Below are 14,863 nucleotides of genomic sequence, written 5' to 3'. Positions count from 1 at the left end.
AAAAAAAAAAAAAAAAAAAAAAGAAGAAGAAAAAGGTGTTCTTTTTGTAATAATAAACACTCGATTTTGTATTCACTCGTATTGCATCGCCATTCCTTCCTCCGCCGCTGCATTCCCGGCTCCGCGTCCCGTGAAGCGGGCGCCTTCCCCCTTCCTTCGCCTGGGCCGGCCCGGCTGCGGCCGAGCAGCAGCGCCGCGCTCCGCCGCCCTTCCCAGGCTCCGGCTGGGGCAAAAACCGGGGTTTTTGGGGCTTGCGGGAGCGCGGGTGCAGCCGGGCGGCGGCCGCTTTGTGCGGGGCCCGGCGGGAGGCGGCGCCGTGTTGCTAAGGAAGTGCCGGCGTGTGGGCGGCCGCGCGCGTTGCTAAGGAAGTGCGTCAGAGGCGCGCGGGGGGGAGGCGGGGCCTCCTCGTCGCTTCCGGTGCCGCGGGAGGAGGCGGCCGCGCGGCTCCATGGTGACGGCGCAGGTGAGTCCGGCCCGGCACGGCCCGCCTGTGCCTGGGCCCCGCCGCCGCCCCGACACCGGAGCCGGGGAGCCGCCCTGCGAGCTGCCGCGGCCCGGAGCGCTCGCCCGGGATCCGGCCCGCCCGCCCCCGCCGCTCCCCCGCTGCCCCCGCGGCCGCCCCCGTTTGCACGCGTGGGCACGGCCCCGCCTGCGGCCTGCGGCGGTGTCGGCTGGGGCAGCGAGCGGGGGAGGCGGCAGGCCCTGCCCGCTGCCAGGCTGCCTGCGGGGAGGCCGCGGGCCGGTGTCCCACAGTTTGAGCGGGTGTCCCCCCCGTTTGAGCGGGTGTCTCCCCGTTCGGGCCGGTGCCCCCCCGTTTGAGCGGGTGTCCCCCCCCCCGTTGGGGCCGGTGTCCCCCCCGTTGGGGTGGCTGTCCCCCCGTTTGAGCGGGTGTCCCCCCCGTTCGGGCCGGTGCCCCCCCGTTTGAGCGGGTGTCCCCCCCCCGTTGGGGCCGGTGTCCCCCCCGTTGGGGTGGCTGTCCCCCCGTTTGAGCGGGTGTCCCCCCCGTTCGGGCCGGTGCCCCCCCGTTTGAGCGGGTGTCCCCCCCCCCGTTGGGGCCGGTGTCCCCCCCGTTGGGGTGGCTGTCCCCCCGTTTGAGCGGGTGTCCCCCCCGTTCGGGCCGGTGCCCCCCCGTTTGAGCGGGTGTCCCCCCCCCGTTGGGGCCGGTGTCCCCCCCGTTGGGGTGGCTGTCCCCCCGTTTGAGCGGGTGTCCCCCCCGTTCGGGCCGGTGTCCCCCCGTTTGAGCGGGTGTCCCCCGTCGCCGCCCCCGCCTTGGGCACGGCCCGCTGTCCCCGTCCCTCCCAGGTGCCTCCAGGACCCCTTTCCTCCAGCACCCGGTGTCGCAGCTGCGAGGGTGGCGGGTGATGCTTGGGGGAACCCGTAACCAGAAATGAGCTCGGGGGTCCCGTACCCCCCGCCCCCCGGGGCAGGGGCACCCGCGGGGTGCGGTGCCGAAGCAGGGGGAGGTGACGGAGGTGACCACAGGCGCTGACTGACATCGGGGCGCGCGGTGCCCGGCAGCAGAAGGCATGCAGCGGCACCGGGGATGTCCTGTTGGGCCCACGGTGCGTGGGGCAGGGAGGGGAGAGGAGAACGACCACGGAGGGTATGGGTGGCTTGTGAAGGAGTAAAAGATGCAAGCGATTGAGCCATGACGTGACGCACCCACAGATATTTGAAAGATTCAAACTGTAAGAAAGCAATGGAATTTTTTAAGTGGCACCTGGGGATGTGCAGAGAGGTGCGAGGGAAGGGTTTAGGCAGCGCAGCGAGGAAATCTTGAGATCTTTAAACTTAAGCCAGGGAGCGGAGAGGCCTTGGGACTTCAGCCTGCCAGAGGTTCCGCGATACGAGCCCGGTGAGAGCAGGGCGTTCCCTGGGCATGGCCGGCCGAGCTCTCGGGTCCTGACTCCTGAAGGTTTCTGACGAAAGTCATTACCTTAGCTTATGTTCAGGTCGTGGCACTGCTTATTTTTTCGGGCACAACCTTAGGTTAACCGAAATAAACGCAAATGCTTTGATTTCTGCCCACTCTCCCCTCTTGGGCATCTGGAGCAGATCTTCAAATGCATTCGTCTCAACCTTGACCTTGACCCTTAGGGACCTGGCTCAGGTCACTTTATGCTGAACTAATTTCATGAACGAGGGCCCCTCCCCGCAGCGAAGGGCGAGTGGCCCTGTGGCCTTCCCAGCTCTTCTGGCCGTCCCTGTCCAGCCGCTCCGGGCAGCTCAAACGTTGCCGTGGAGTTTCTGGGGAATACAAACGCTGCCAACTAATTGGTTTTCTTTTTCAGTTACGCACTTGGGTAAGCCTGAGAAGAAACATCATTTGTTGTGCTTCCAGTAAACTTCACAGCAGTAGGGAAAATAATGGGAGATGATTCGTGGTAGGTTGTTGTGAAAATAGCCCAAATCAGGATTAAAATAATTTATCTGTGACTATAAAAAGAGACTTGTAAGTGAAATGGGGAAAGGTGTCAAAAGATTATCAAGCTCATGTTGGTGAGATACACCCAGAGGAACAGCAAATATGGCACAGAATTTTTGTTCAATATATACCTCTGCCAAAGCTGTCGCAGAGGGGACGTGCTGGATATTTCACTTTAAACTTCCGCGTGAGCATGTGGACAGCAATGTGTGCTCCTGTAACAAAGCAGTCTATGTGAAGATTAACTTAATTCTGATCATTTAATGTCCGTCAGCATCGCTTACAAAGCGGCACTTCTCATCAAACTAGGATTTTGGATGTTAATTATATAAAATAAATCAGGCTCTGCTTTTCAGAATTCATGCCTAACTGGAGTATTTGCCAGTGTGAACATTCACCGTAATAATGCAGATAAATGAAGCATCGGTTGTTATGTGAACTTGTCCGAAAAAATTGTCTCTTGTGAACTTGAACTACAGTAGTATCTCAGGAAGGTATGGAAGGAGAAGCGTGTATTTGTATACACAGCTGCTCAGGAGGATTAGAGGGAGAGTTGCTTTTTATGCTTCTGAAGGCTTGTCCCCATGAAATGGGGGACATTTCTGTCCCATACCCCAAATACCCCATACTCTGTTGGTATTCTAGAATACGTGCTCCTTGTGGGTCGGACAGTAAGGTCATTTTTATTTGGAGTTGTTTGTTAGGAGGGAAATATTTTTATTCAGTAGCAATCCAAAATTCCTGTAGTAGTTTGAATTCACTGTGCAGGTTGTAAAGCGCTCTTCTGGATGATTGTCCAGTTTGGTCAATTCAATGCACGTTCCTCATCATCCTCCTGGTAGCTGCCACGTGCTTTCATGGGAATAACGAGGGCAAGGAGTTTCCCCTCACAAAACCAAAGAGATTCCGAAGGCCATATTGAGGTTTCCGTACGATTCTTAAACTTGTTTATTTGTTACTCTTGCGTTATTCTTTGTAGTGCAGATTGACAGTCTGGATTTTGGGCTAGAAATGTTCTGCTTCCTTTCTCAGCCCTCTAGCTCTGCTCCTGAAGTTCTCTGTCACCTTGTTTGAGAAGCTCTCCAGAGACATCCAATTACTGAGTAAAAAACAATTAGACAAAATCCGTGGGTTGCTGCAGATCCAGCTGGTGGTGGAACAGTGAGAACGTCCTGAGGAGGCCAGACTGAACGCGTGCCAGCGCTAGCTGGGGTTTCCAGTGTGTATTAGTTTTACATTTAGTTCCAGTTGGCAGAAGGATCTCGGAGCTCTTCCTGAAAGATGTTTTCTGGGGAAAAAAAGAAAGCTTACTAGAAATCACACGGCATTCCTCCGTGTAAGGCTGTCGCTTTAGCAGTAACACAGTCTTTTTGTTCTGTTTTCAATGGCAGCTCGTTGTGCCAGTGACTGGGGGATGCAACAGCGTTTCTTCCTCACCACCCAGAGTCACGAAGGACTCGGATCTGTGAACTGGGCTTCTGCAACGTGAGTTTAGGTTGATGCTGAATCTTGTAAACCTGACTCAGCTGGAACACCAGAGCAGGAGCAGGGAGTGTGTTTCAGTAGGTTAGTGTGCTTGGGCAGAGCCGACTTATGGGAAAACCCGGTAAAAGTATATTGCCAATAGAAAAATAATAGCATAGATCTGTGTGAACAGCTGTGCTTGAAATATCTAAAGCAAGTACGGTTGTCTTCAGTTTCCCCCAAAAAACAGACGCGCGAGCTCAGCGCGAGCTGAGGACGCTGATGTTGGTTTGCAGGATCCTTTCTCGGGGGCAATTGCATTACAGAATGAGGAGGGTGGGCTCGAAGGACTGAGTGCTTTATGAAATTTTATAAGAAGTGGTATGAAAGTGGGAGCTTAAACTCACCTTGAAAAGCCCGAGAAGGGCAAATCCTGGCAGGTGTCCACTTCACACCCTGATGTCCTCTGGTCGCTTGAGCATTAGACGAGGCGTTACGTAGATTACTCCACCTTTATAGCTTTCCTTTCTGCTCCCTGCTGAACGCGAGCGGGGAATGCTGCTCTCCGTTTCAAGTGTGCTGATGATACTTGCGCAAAAAATACAAGCGCAAGATCAACGTTGACCGGGACGTTTGGAAGTGGAACAGAAAGATGAGGAGTTCTGGGACCATGGACGTGCCGAGAGCGGCCGTCCAGCGTCGGGGGGAGCGGTGCGCTTCGCCTGGGTGCGCCCTGGGGCGAGCGCAGGACCAGAAGTGACTTTGAATGTTGGGGTGTGAAGGGTCTGAATTTACGGGGCTGCAGCAGTGCCCGCGGTGGGGGCACAGCACAGACTGAACAGGTGTCCTACGGCAGCGGCACCCTCGCCTTGCTGCCATGAGGTGGTGGAAATACTCCTCTTCATTGCCCGCTGATTTCAGAGCCCACCTCACTGGGGTAATTCACTCCCCTTACTGGTTTGTTTTACCATATTTGCAAGCATTGGAAGACTGCTATGTTTGGCTGCTTTAATGATTTCCTTTGTAATGAGCTAGATTGCAAGACCGTGTGAAAACTTCCATGTAACAATTATTTTCATTTGATTCTTGATAGAAAGGAAAGGCAACATCAGTTTTCCCAAGTGTGGAAATGCAGAATGTTCAGGGGATGTGATGCCTGGAAGTGGACAAGCTATTTAATGATTTTATCTTGAATCCCTGCAGCTGCTGCAGCCCAATTACAGATCTATTATTCTGTAAGGAGGCTTCTGGAAAGTGACTTTAAAAGTGTAACGCATAAGAGGAAAAAAGCATTTGGGCGGCATTCCAGGGAACTGCTGTCATTTAAAAAAACCCAGGCATAGGTTTTAAAGCTTCTGCGGCAGGATGGTCCTGATGACACACCACGTCACGTGTGAAGGGATTGTAACATAAATGTCTCAAAAATATGAGAAGGTTTCGTCAATACATAGGAGGTGTAAGAAGAGGCAACCGTGAAAATACTATATTTATAACTTACAGTCTCTCCTGAATTTTGGTACGTAGGTGAAGCGCTTAATCAAAGCACCTGACCGATTCCCTTTCGAGAGCCTGAGCAATATGGAGAGAGCAAGCCTCTACTGGATTTTTGAAGTATGGGGTTTAAAACAAAAAGCCTGGCTGCAAAGGGAATGCAAAGGATTGTATTATTTTTATAAGTAGTTATGATTATTTTTAAGGGTAAAGAAAAGGATCTTCACCAACTGCAGAGATCTTTTGCAGCAGAGCTTGTGGAAATGATACTGTTTGATGGACAGGCTTTGGTAAAACAACACTGTCTCAGTTCAGGCCTTTTTACAGTTTTCGTGTTGTATGTTATTTTTATTCTTCAAAATCCCTCGCAATTTAATGAATGCAAAATGCTGCTTGAATAGATGAGTCGAATCTTTGTCTTTGTGAAAAACTGTCACCTGCAGAAAACTGCCCTCACATATGCCTCCTTTGCTTCTGTTTCAGGTTTCTAGCACGGGATCATCCATCGATCAGGTCACGCCAGGCACAGACCTGCTGTCATGTCTAAGTTAAAGAGCTCTGAGTCTGTTAGGGTGGTGGTACGATGCCGGCCAATGAATAGCAAAGAGAAGACAGCTTCGTATGAAAAAGTTGTTAACGTGGATGTCAAGTTAGGGCAGGTCTCAGTGAAGAATCCGCGGGGAACATCTCATGAACTGCCTAAAACTTTCACCTTTGATGCTGTGTATGACTGGAATTCCAAACAGGTTGAACTCTACGATGAGACCTTCCGACCTCTTGTGGACTCTGTTCTGCAGGGGTTTAATGGGACAATCTTTGCGTATGGGCAGACTGGGACAGGGAAAACATATACGATGGAAGGGGTGCGTGGTGATCCTGAAAAAAGAGGAGTCATCCCCAATTCATTCGATCACATCTTCACCCACATCTCTAGATCTCAAAATCAGCAATACCTAGTTAGAGCTTCCTATTTGGAAATATACCAAGAAGAAATCAGAGACTTGTTATCAAAGGATCAGTCCAAGCGGCTGGAGCTAAAGGAGAGACCAGACACAGGTGTGTACGTTAAGGATTTGTCCTCCTTTGTCACGAAAAGCGTCAAAGAGATAGAGCACGTCATGAACGTGGGAAACCAAAATCGCTCAGTTGGTGCCACCAACATGAATGAACATAGCTCTCGATCTCATGCCATTTTTGTGATCACTATCGAATGCAGCGAGTTGGGACTTGATGGAGAGAATCACATCCGTGTTGGAAAACTCAACCTGGTAGACCTTGCAGGCAGCGAGCGGCAAGCTAAGACTGGAGCACAGGGGGAAAGGTTAAAGGAAGCTACTAAAATCAATCTCTCTCTCTCAGCTTTGGGCAATGTTATCTCTGCCCTAGTAGATGGCAAAAGCACGCACATTCCGTACCGGGACTCAAAGCTGACCAGGTTACTTCAAGACTCATTAGGTGGCAACGCCAAAACTGTGATGGTGGCCAATATAGGCCCTGCCTCTTACAACGTAGAGGAGACTCTGACAACACTGAGATACGCCAATCGTGCCAAAAACATCAAGAACAAGCCGCGCGTGAATGAGGATCCTAAGGATGCTCTGCTACGAGAATTCCAGGAAGAGATTGCTCGACTCAAGGCACAGTTGGAAAAACGGTCTATTGGCAAAAGAAAGAGGAGGGAAAGGAGGAGAGATGGTGGGGAAGAGGAGGAGGACACTGAAGAGGGTGAGGATGAAGGAGATGACAAAGATGACTATTGGAGGGAGCAACAAGAAAAGCTGGAGATTGAGAAGAAAGCTATAGTTGAGGATCACAGCTTGGTAGCAGAAGAAAAGATGAGACTGCTGAAAGAGAAGGAGAAGAAAATGGAGGACCTGAGGCGAGAGAAGGAAGCAACAGAAATGTTGAGCGCTAAAATCAAGGTAGAGTTCTTCCTTGTCATACTTTTTGAAAGCGATTTATTTAGGCTGTGGGGAGAATAGAGGGTTTCCCAATTCGGAAAGATATTTCACAAGAAGTTTCCAGGACAGTGATTTGTGTTTAGATTGAAAAGTTAAAATAAACTGTCTGTAGACAGAAGTTGAAATTTCCACCATTAATTACATATTTCAATATTCATTAGTTGTTTCATTGTTCTTATGTGCTGATCTTGTAGGATTTTAAGCAATCAGCACAATAAAATGTGATGATAGATCTTTTCACAAGCTGTAGCACAAAAAATGCTTCATTCTGTCACAGATCATTAACAAGTTTTTTACAGGAGAGCGTGCATCTTGGTTCTCCCGCCTTGCCGCGCATTGCAGCAATGCGCAATTCTAAGCAAGTTACTGTTTCATTAATCCCACAGTTTTAGAGGAATTTTAAGAAATAGTAATTCTTGCAGCAGCTGACTTGAAAGAGAACCTTAAATAAGGGAGCTGCCCTGAGGAAGTTGTATCCATATGAGAGAAAGTTATGTCCTGTGGTCACTGAGAGAAACTTATGACCTTGGTTTTTCCTTTCAGGCAATGGAAAGCAAGCTTCTGGTGGGAGGGAAAAACATTGTGGATCACACAAACGAACAGCAGAAAATCCTGGAACAGAAACGACAGGAAATTGCAGAACAGGTACAAGGAAGAACCTTTGTTATTTTGTATAAAAAGCCTAGCTGCAGAACTTTTATAAAACATTGTATCAGGAGAAACTATAAGAAAATTTGCCCAGGGTTAAACCTAAAATTGGGTTAGTGGCAATCATTAATCTCAAAAGAAGGGGGAAGGGCTTGTGTCCTATTTGTCGTTGTATGAAATACGTAAAGAAGGTTTATAATAGTTTTCTTCCAGCTTTTCACGTTAAAGATTTATGTCCTATCTTGATTGGAGCTGTCTGTAAGTGAAAAAATAATTGGAAGTCCTCAGAGAGTGGCAGTTCAGCCGTTAGCTCAAGGGAGGGATGTTTACTATGTGCTAAAAGTTTATTTTCAGTTATGCATTTTCTGTTGGTGATTCTTTAAGTGCAATGGCTAGCTAGTACGAATTGATAAAAAGAATCTAAACATGACATTTGATTCCTTTAATTGAAGTCTGGGCACTTATTCACACTGTCTGATTTTAGTAGCAAAATAAAGACAAAGAAGAGCTAATGCTTCTGCTATTTTTAAGGCAAGAGATAGGAAGAACGAGAAGCTAAAGCAAAAGCCCTGGAACCCAGGGAAGTAAAAACATCCTGAGTGTTGGTTTCATGTATGTCAGCCTGGAGGTGGCGATGTAATTGTGGTCTTTAATATTGTATGTCACCTTCTTCAGAAACGTCGGGAGCGAGAGATCCAGCAACAGATGGAAAGTCGGGACGAGGAAACACTAGAGCTGAAGGAGACCTATAGTTCTCTTCAGCAGGAGGTGGACATAAAGACCAAAAAACTCAAAAAGGTAAAAAGAAAATTATTCCATGTCTAGTGGGTTAGGAATAAAGTCAACTTGTGTGTGAAAGTGAAGGCAACACTGGCAAGTTATGGCTCTTGTTGTCTGTTCCAGTTATTTTCCAAGCTGCAAGCTGTGAAGGCAGAGATCCACGATCTCCAAGAAGAGCACATCAAGGAGCGCCAGGAACTGGAACAGACCCAGAATGAACTTACCAGGGAACTAAAGCTAAAGTAAGTCCCGTCACTTCATTGCCTGCTCTTTACTGTAACAGAGATGGTTTCTTTGGGTGGGGAGTGCAGGGACTGCATTGCACATGCTTGTGGAACAAGATTGAAACATGAGAAAACTAAAACATGCCTCCTTTTCCAGGGCTGTATTAAGTCAGTGGGAGAGGAGCAGTGGAGAAAGTCATCTGCTAATTATGTTTCTTGTGTATTTCCCATTTTTGTGGCTGCCTGTAGGCACCTGATTATTGAAAATTTTATTCCCTTGGAAGAAAAGAATAAGATCATGAACAGATCATTCTTTGATGAAGAGGAAGACCAGTGGAAACTGCATCCCATAACCCGTCTGGAGTGAGTGTCCTTCTAATCTTTTATTGGGATGGAATTGTAGGTCACAGAAAACCCTCCGGTTGTCAAGAACAAGGTACCCTAAAAGGGGGATTGAATTGGGGATTTAAACTGGCCCTCCAGAGTTCGTAGCTTCTTGCTGCTGCACACTGAAATAAAAAATGTTATTCCTCTTAGTAGGTTGAATAAAATAGGAATGTACAGTTAGGAAAATTCTTGGAAGAGTAGGATTTTTCTTCTAGATGAGCCCAATAATTATATGTAAAACACATGTAACTGCATTCACCATTAAAATAGCAGTAAATTCCTATCATATTTCTTTCCTGGTTTGGATAGGAAAGCTCTCATAGTTATTATTATGAGAGCTGTGGCTAGATCCTGACTCTACTCAGAAGGTGCTCTACAGCAAATTTAGAAAGTTGGGTGCAGCTGAGTGCATCTGCGGTCTGTGTAGTAAAAATATGTAGAAATCCTCCCCTTTGTGCAGCGAACAGGGTAACTATCTTATCTTCTTGTCTCTGACTGTAGGGACATTCCTGCAAATGCAGCCTAGGTAGTTTCTGCTCTCTTGAAATACATTTCTGTGTGGAATTTGCAGGTGGTTTAGCTCATAAGCTCCAAGAGGAGTCTTTGGTTTTGGTGTATAACAGACTGAGTATCCATTTTTCTCTAGTAACCAGCAGATGATGAAAAGACCGGTATCTGCTGTAGGATACAAAAGGCCACTGAGCCAACACGCCAGGACGTCCATGATGATTCGTCCAGAGGCTCGGTACAGGGTAAGTAAGCCCAGATGTGGCTACGACCTTCACGTGTTCACCCCCCTGATCAGGGGAATGTGAATTTCAGAGGACTGCTAGTTCTTCTACGGGATGTAAATTTTTAGTGTCCTGCATACATTTATAAAAGTACTTCAGAATAAGCTTCTAGAGGGAAACGAAACAATTTGTATGAAATAGTGCAGACTTTGATTCTGCTTTTACTGTCTCAGGCAGAGAACATCGTGTTACTGGAACTTGACATGCCCAGCCGAACGACGAGAGACTATGAAGGTCCAGCCATTGCTCCCAAAGTTCAGGCGGCTCTAGAAGCAGCTCTGCAGGATGAAGATGAGATTCAGGTGGACGCTTCAACCTTTGAGAGCACTTCAAATAAAAAATCAAAACCCAGGTGAGTCGGACTTTTAGTAAGCAGCCCAGCCAACAGTAGAGGTACAAGTCCAGTTGCTATTTGTCAGCACTTCTTGTCAGTGAAGTTAAGGTGAGCTTGGCTGTAAAGCAGAGAGAGAAAGGAATGTAGGACAGAAGTGAACACTGAGACTGATCAGAGAATAAATCCAGTAAAAACGTTCAGCTTTTGGGAGATTAATTTTGGTGAGTAACAGGTGACATTGGGGCTTTTTGTTTATTTTTTCATTTTTTACTTCTTCAGGCCTAAAACTGGAAGGAAATCAGGGGGATCCTCTTCAGCAGGCACCCATAGTTCTCAGCTCTACCCACAGTCCCGAGGGCTGGTTCCAAAGTAAAACCAGCAGTTCCTCTCCAGGGCGCGAACAGCCTTTGCCTTCTGAGAGCAGAGACAAGTAAAAACCTGCAGAGAGAACTCCCAGCCAGACTCCAGCCCCTTTCCCCTGGAGATGGCCTCTTTGCTGTTTAACTGACTTGTGCCAGTCCAGGTGCACTGAGCCACAGGAAGATACGTGCTTGCAATTCAGCATTTGGCCTCTGTGGGAAACAGATTTTAGTTAGGAAATCAGAAATGCATGAGGTACGTTAAAGTGTATTAGAAGCAATGGGAAGCATGGGGATCACCTCACAGCATCACCGTCTCTCCTTCTGCACTAGCCCTTTTGCTGCACTGGGCTTTTTTGCTGTTGGGCAATAAGAAGACAGAGTTGAAAGTCATCTCAACAGAACCACCGCTCCAGAGCTCCATAGTGAGAACAAATGAGGTTAAAAAGCAGAGGATCTGTTCAAACTTGACTAGGTGCATAGTTTGTCCTCTTCCTGTTTGAAAGACTGGCGTCATCCTTTGGGGTTAAGAAGTTGGTCTGAACAGGCAGGATGGCAGCGGTCAGCGTGTGCTCACCACCAGGTAGCTGTGCCTCCCTTTAGAGCTGTAGGACAAAAAAGGGGTCCCGAAAGCAACTTTGCGCTCTCTAGAAAGGAAGCAATAGAAACTGAAGTCCTTTCCTTGTTTACAGGCATAAGTAAGAGCTTCTCTAAACTGACCTCCTTCAGACCTCACCCCTACCAACAGGAACCACCTTGTCAAAGAATACATCTGCATGCCAGTGCCAGCTCCGCAGCTTGCTTCCTCTCCCTCGCCTCCATCTTTACCCCTGGCATTTCAAACCAGTGTCCATACTAAGACTTTAAGCTGTGGGGTGGCGTACGGCCAGTTCCTCGCATCTCCCACTGTTCACGGGAAACGTAGCGTTGGCTCAGAGCTATCTTCCTGGCAGGCTCGCAGGGCTGGCTCCGCTCTCCCCCGTAAGCTGGGCAGAGGGTAGAGCACTGTAATGTGGAGCTGCCTTCGAGCGCACTCTTCTTGTAAGCGTGGTCCCTTCCCTCGGTGTCTACGGAGGTTCAGCATTTGGTACCTTTTGTGCCTCACCTGTTCCACATTAGCATCTTTCCCTTTGCACCTCCCAGCCCATGCGGAGCCCGCTGGGAGTGAAAGCACACGTAACCGAGTCCGGGTGATGGAATCTGGTATTAATTCCAGGGGTTTTACTTTGAAAACAAGGGAGGAAGAACTCCTGCTTTTGACGGTCTCTTTGCAAAGCTGCCCTATGACTAAAGCAGGCTCCTGTAATGCTGCAGGCTCGTGTGGCAGGGTAGAGGGAGGTGGAACTGCCACGCTAAGGACAGAGTAAGGTGTCCCTGTCTGGTGTCTCGCAGCTCATTCGTAAGTTTTAGTTCACTGTATATTGAGACTTGGGAAGTTACTTTTTCTGGTTGCTGTCGGCTGTCATCCTATGAACGTTTTTACCTATTTCCTCTCCCTCACTGATGACTTCCTCCAGACTGACATGTGTGAGTGTATGAGGACTTGCCTGGTTTTAGAAATGCTCTGATGTGTGGACTCTGCCTTGTGTGCTCGTTAAATATCCACTGAGTGACTTCACCCAGGCTGGAGAACTCCATTCTCTCTGACCCCCATGAGCAGAAGGAACCGACTCAGCACAGCTCACCCCTGCATCTTGCGGGCATGGTGCCTCGGTGAGCCAGCTGCCCGGGTGGGCCCGGTTGAACGCTAACTCGGCTGCTTTGATTCATGGAGTGCTTTTCTGGACCACAAGATTAATATATATATACACACATATATGCATATATATATATATATTAGTTTTGGTGGAGGAAAGAGGCGTTTGCTTATAATTGAGAGAGCAGGCATCTGACAAATTTCTTTCAACCTGAACATGGAAACCTGGCATAACCCTCTTTTTTATAAAGCACTGTTTATGTACAGAGAGCCTTCTCATTGGCTCTTGTTGCGTAATATAATGTCACCTTCTCCTCCCTCTCCTCCCTCTTTCTCTCTAGCACATAATCTTCTGCACTCTGACGTTTTAAAAGATGGTTGTATGGTGTAAGCGCTCAGGGGATGGAAATGAAACAAGGGGGGGGTCTAAAACCTGAAATAGCAACAAAATACGTAACCGTATATATGTGCATAGCAATGTACACGTATGTTTTATGTGAATATGCGTACACAGACACATCTGTGTCTGCACATGCGCACACTTCCTCGGTCGCTACTATTCCGTAGGGAATTCTGTATGAAACTCCTATGCTGGAAGCTCCCCTTGTGGCAGGACTGCTGCAGCGGAAATCGCAGCGCAAACCCCAACTGTTCTCGTTTTGGTGTTGATAAGCTAGCTGGTTAATATGTCAGAAAGGCTCTGCTTTTAATTCTGTAGAAATTAATTAGCAAGGTGAAAGAAATTCAATAGGGTGGAAAAAGAATAAAGCTGCATATTTAGTCATTGTATTTTCATTGGAGCTGTGGTTGGAGATGTGGTTAGTGTATTCATGGGCAACCTCAGATTGTTACAGAGGCTTTTAGATTCTCATTCCGATGGACTTACCCTCAACCAGATACTCAGTGGCACTGATATTAAGATAAAATACATTGTCTTAAGCTGTACAAAAGTACTGAGCTCTGGGTTGAAGTTTTTAAGAAAACATTCCTGCCCAGTTCGCCCCTCTCTGGGTGTTATCCGAACCATCTGGGCTTCCTGCAGGTTAATGGCCAAAGACAGGAAATCCAGCCGACTCCTGGAAGAGGCCCTCGGACAGCGTGCGCCGTCATAGTTTCTTCATAGGAATGTTTAACATCCTTCTCGTCTTTGCTCTGATCTGTATAATGGGATCTTTTTTTTTAAAAAGTGACGTGCAGCAGAAGTCAGCCCTTAGCTCTGGGAGCAAGCACCGCGTGATGCTCAAGCATAGGAATTAAAGCACTTTCTTAAAATCCTTAACATAGGTCTAGCGCCTTTTTTAAAATATTTGCATGCTGCTTGAATCTTCTAAAACGCAAACCTCCGTCATAGCATCTCGGGCTACGCTGATGCGTTATACAGATCAGATCAGACTTGTGTTCAGTATTTTTTTTAGGTGTAGTAAGTCTGCCTTCAGCGAATGCGGAGCGCTTGCCGAGTTTCAGCGAGACACCTGCGAACCTGGCTCTCTCCTCTCTTCCGTCTGTAATGGTTAACGTGCACCAGGCTTTAAATGGTTCAGCGCGACTCCTGTGGGTCTGTTTCTGCTGCGTTAAAGCACCACTAATTGGAAAAGATAACCCGCAAAAGCCATAATTAGATGCGGAGTTGGAACCGAAATGAGAACACTGGTCCTGTCTGCGCTGCACCGTGCAGGGGTGGGTTGAACTCTCTGGTCCAGGCGCTTACTACCTTTGTCAGTCCCCTTTTTTTTTATTTTGGGAAACAAAGGGGCCGGGGGTCTCCCCGCGGGCGCAGCTGTCCGTGTAAGAGCTCACAGCTCCTTGGAGATACGCTGATCTCCACCTTCTCGTAGGCGATCTGTAGACGAAGAACCTGTCGATAGTTCTGTCCATAGTTTTACAGCTTGTATTTATTTGTATCATCTCTTTTGTCTAGGAATGTAAAGTGATCCTAAAATACAATGTGTAATAAAGTCAATAAGATTTATTGCATCTATCAGAACGCGCCCGTTTTTCGTTCTTAGATTGTAAGTAACAGCGGGGGGCACCGAGTTCATGTTTTACAAAGCCTTACGTTATTTTTTTTCCAAAAAAAAAAGAAGTCTGTGGGCAAACTGAATAATTATTAAGCGGTAAAACGCCGGTAAGGGTAGAGCTGCCTAACGGTGCGGCCCCGGGGCGGGTGAGGCAGGCGGGCCTGCGCTCCGGGCTCCTCGCCGGGGGGAAGCACCGGGGGCGGCGGCCGTGAGGGGGGCGCAGGGGGAGCCCCGTCGCCGTGGCGGCTCGGCTCCGTCGGGAGAAGCGGCCTCGGGGCATAACCC

The 14,863-nt window shown here is 48.4% G+C and overlaps 1 protein-coding gene across 1 annotated transcript; it reads left to right on the top strand.

Moving 5' to 3' along the window:
• Positions 1-425: 425 nt before the first annotated feature.
• KIF3B (kinesin family member 3B) lies at positions 426-13,969 on the top strand. Its single transcript, XM_075720963.1, has 10 exons — positions 426-463; positions 3,817-3,910; positions 5,864-7,302; positions 7,885-7,986; positions 8,665-8,787; positions 8,893-9,011; positions 9,243-9,356; positions 10,027-10,132; positions 10,345-10,523; positions 10,785-13,969. The coding sequence occupies exons 3-10, from the start codon at positions 5,920-5,922 to the stop codon at positions 10,876-10,878; spliced, it is 2,220 nt and encodes a 739-aa protein (XP_075577078.1). The 5' UTR covers positions 426-463; positions 3,817-3,910; positions 5,864-5,919; the 3' UTR covers positions 10,879-13,969.
• Positions 13,970-14,863: the final 894 nt, after the last annotated feature.

This window comes from Pelecanus crispus, chromosome 14, assembly GCF_030463565.1.
Source record: "Pelecanus crispus isolate bPelCri1 chromosome 14, bPelCri1.pri, whole genome shotgun sequence".
In the NCBI taxonomy this organism is placed as follows: domain Eukaryota; kingdom Metazoa; phylum Chordata; class Aves; order Pelecaniformes; family Pelecanidae; genus Pelecanus; species Pelecanus crispus.
Note: the sequence above shows the minus strand (reverse complement) of the source record. Positions and strands in the feature narration are given on the sequence as shown.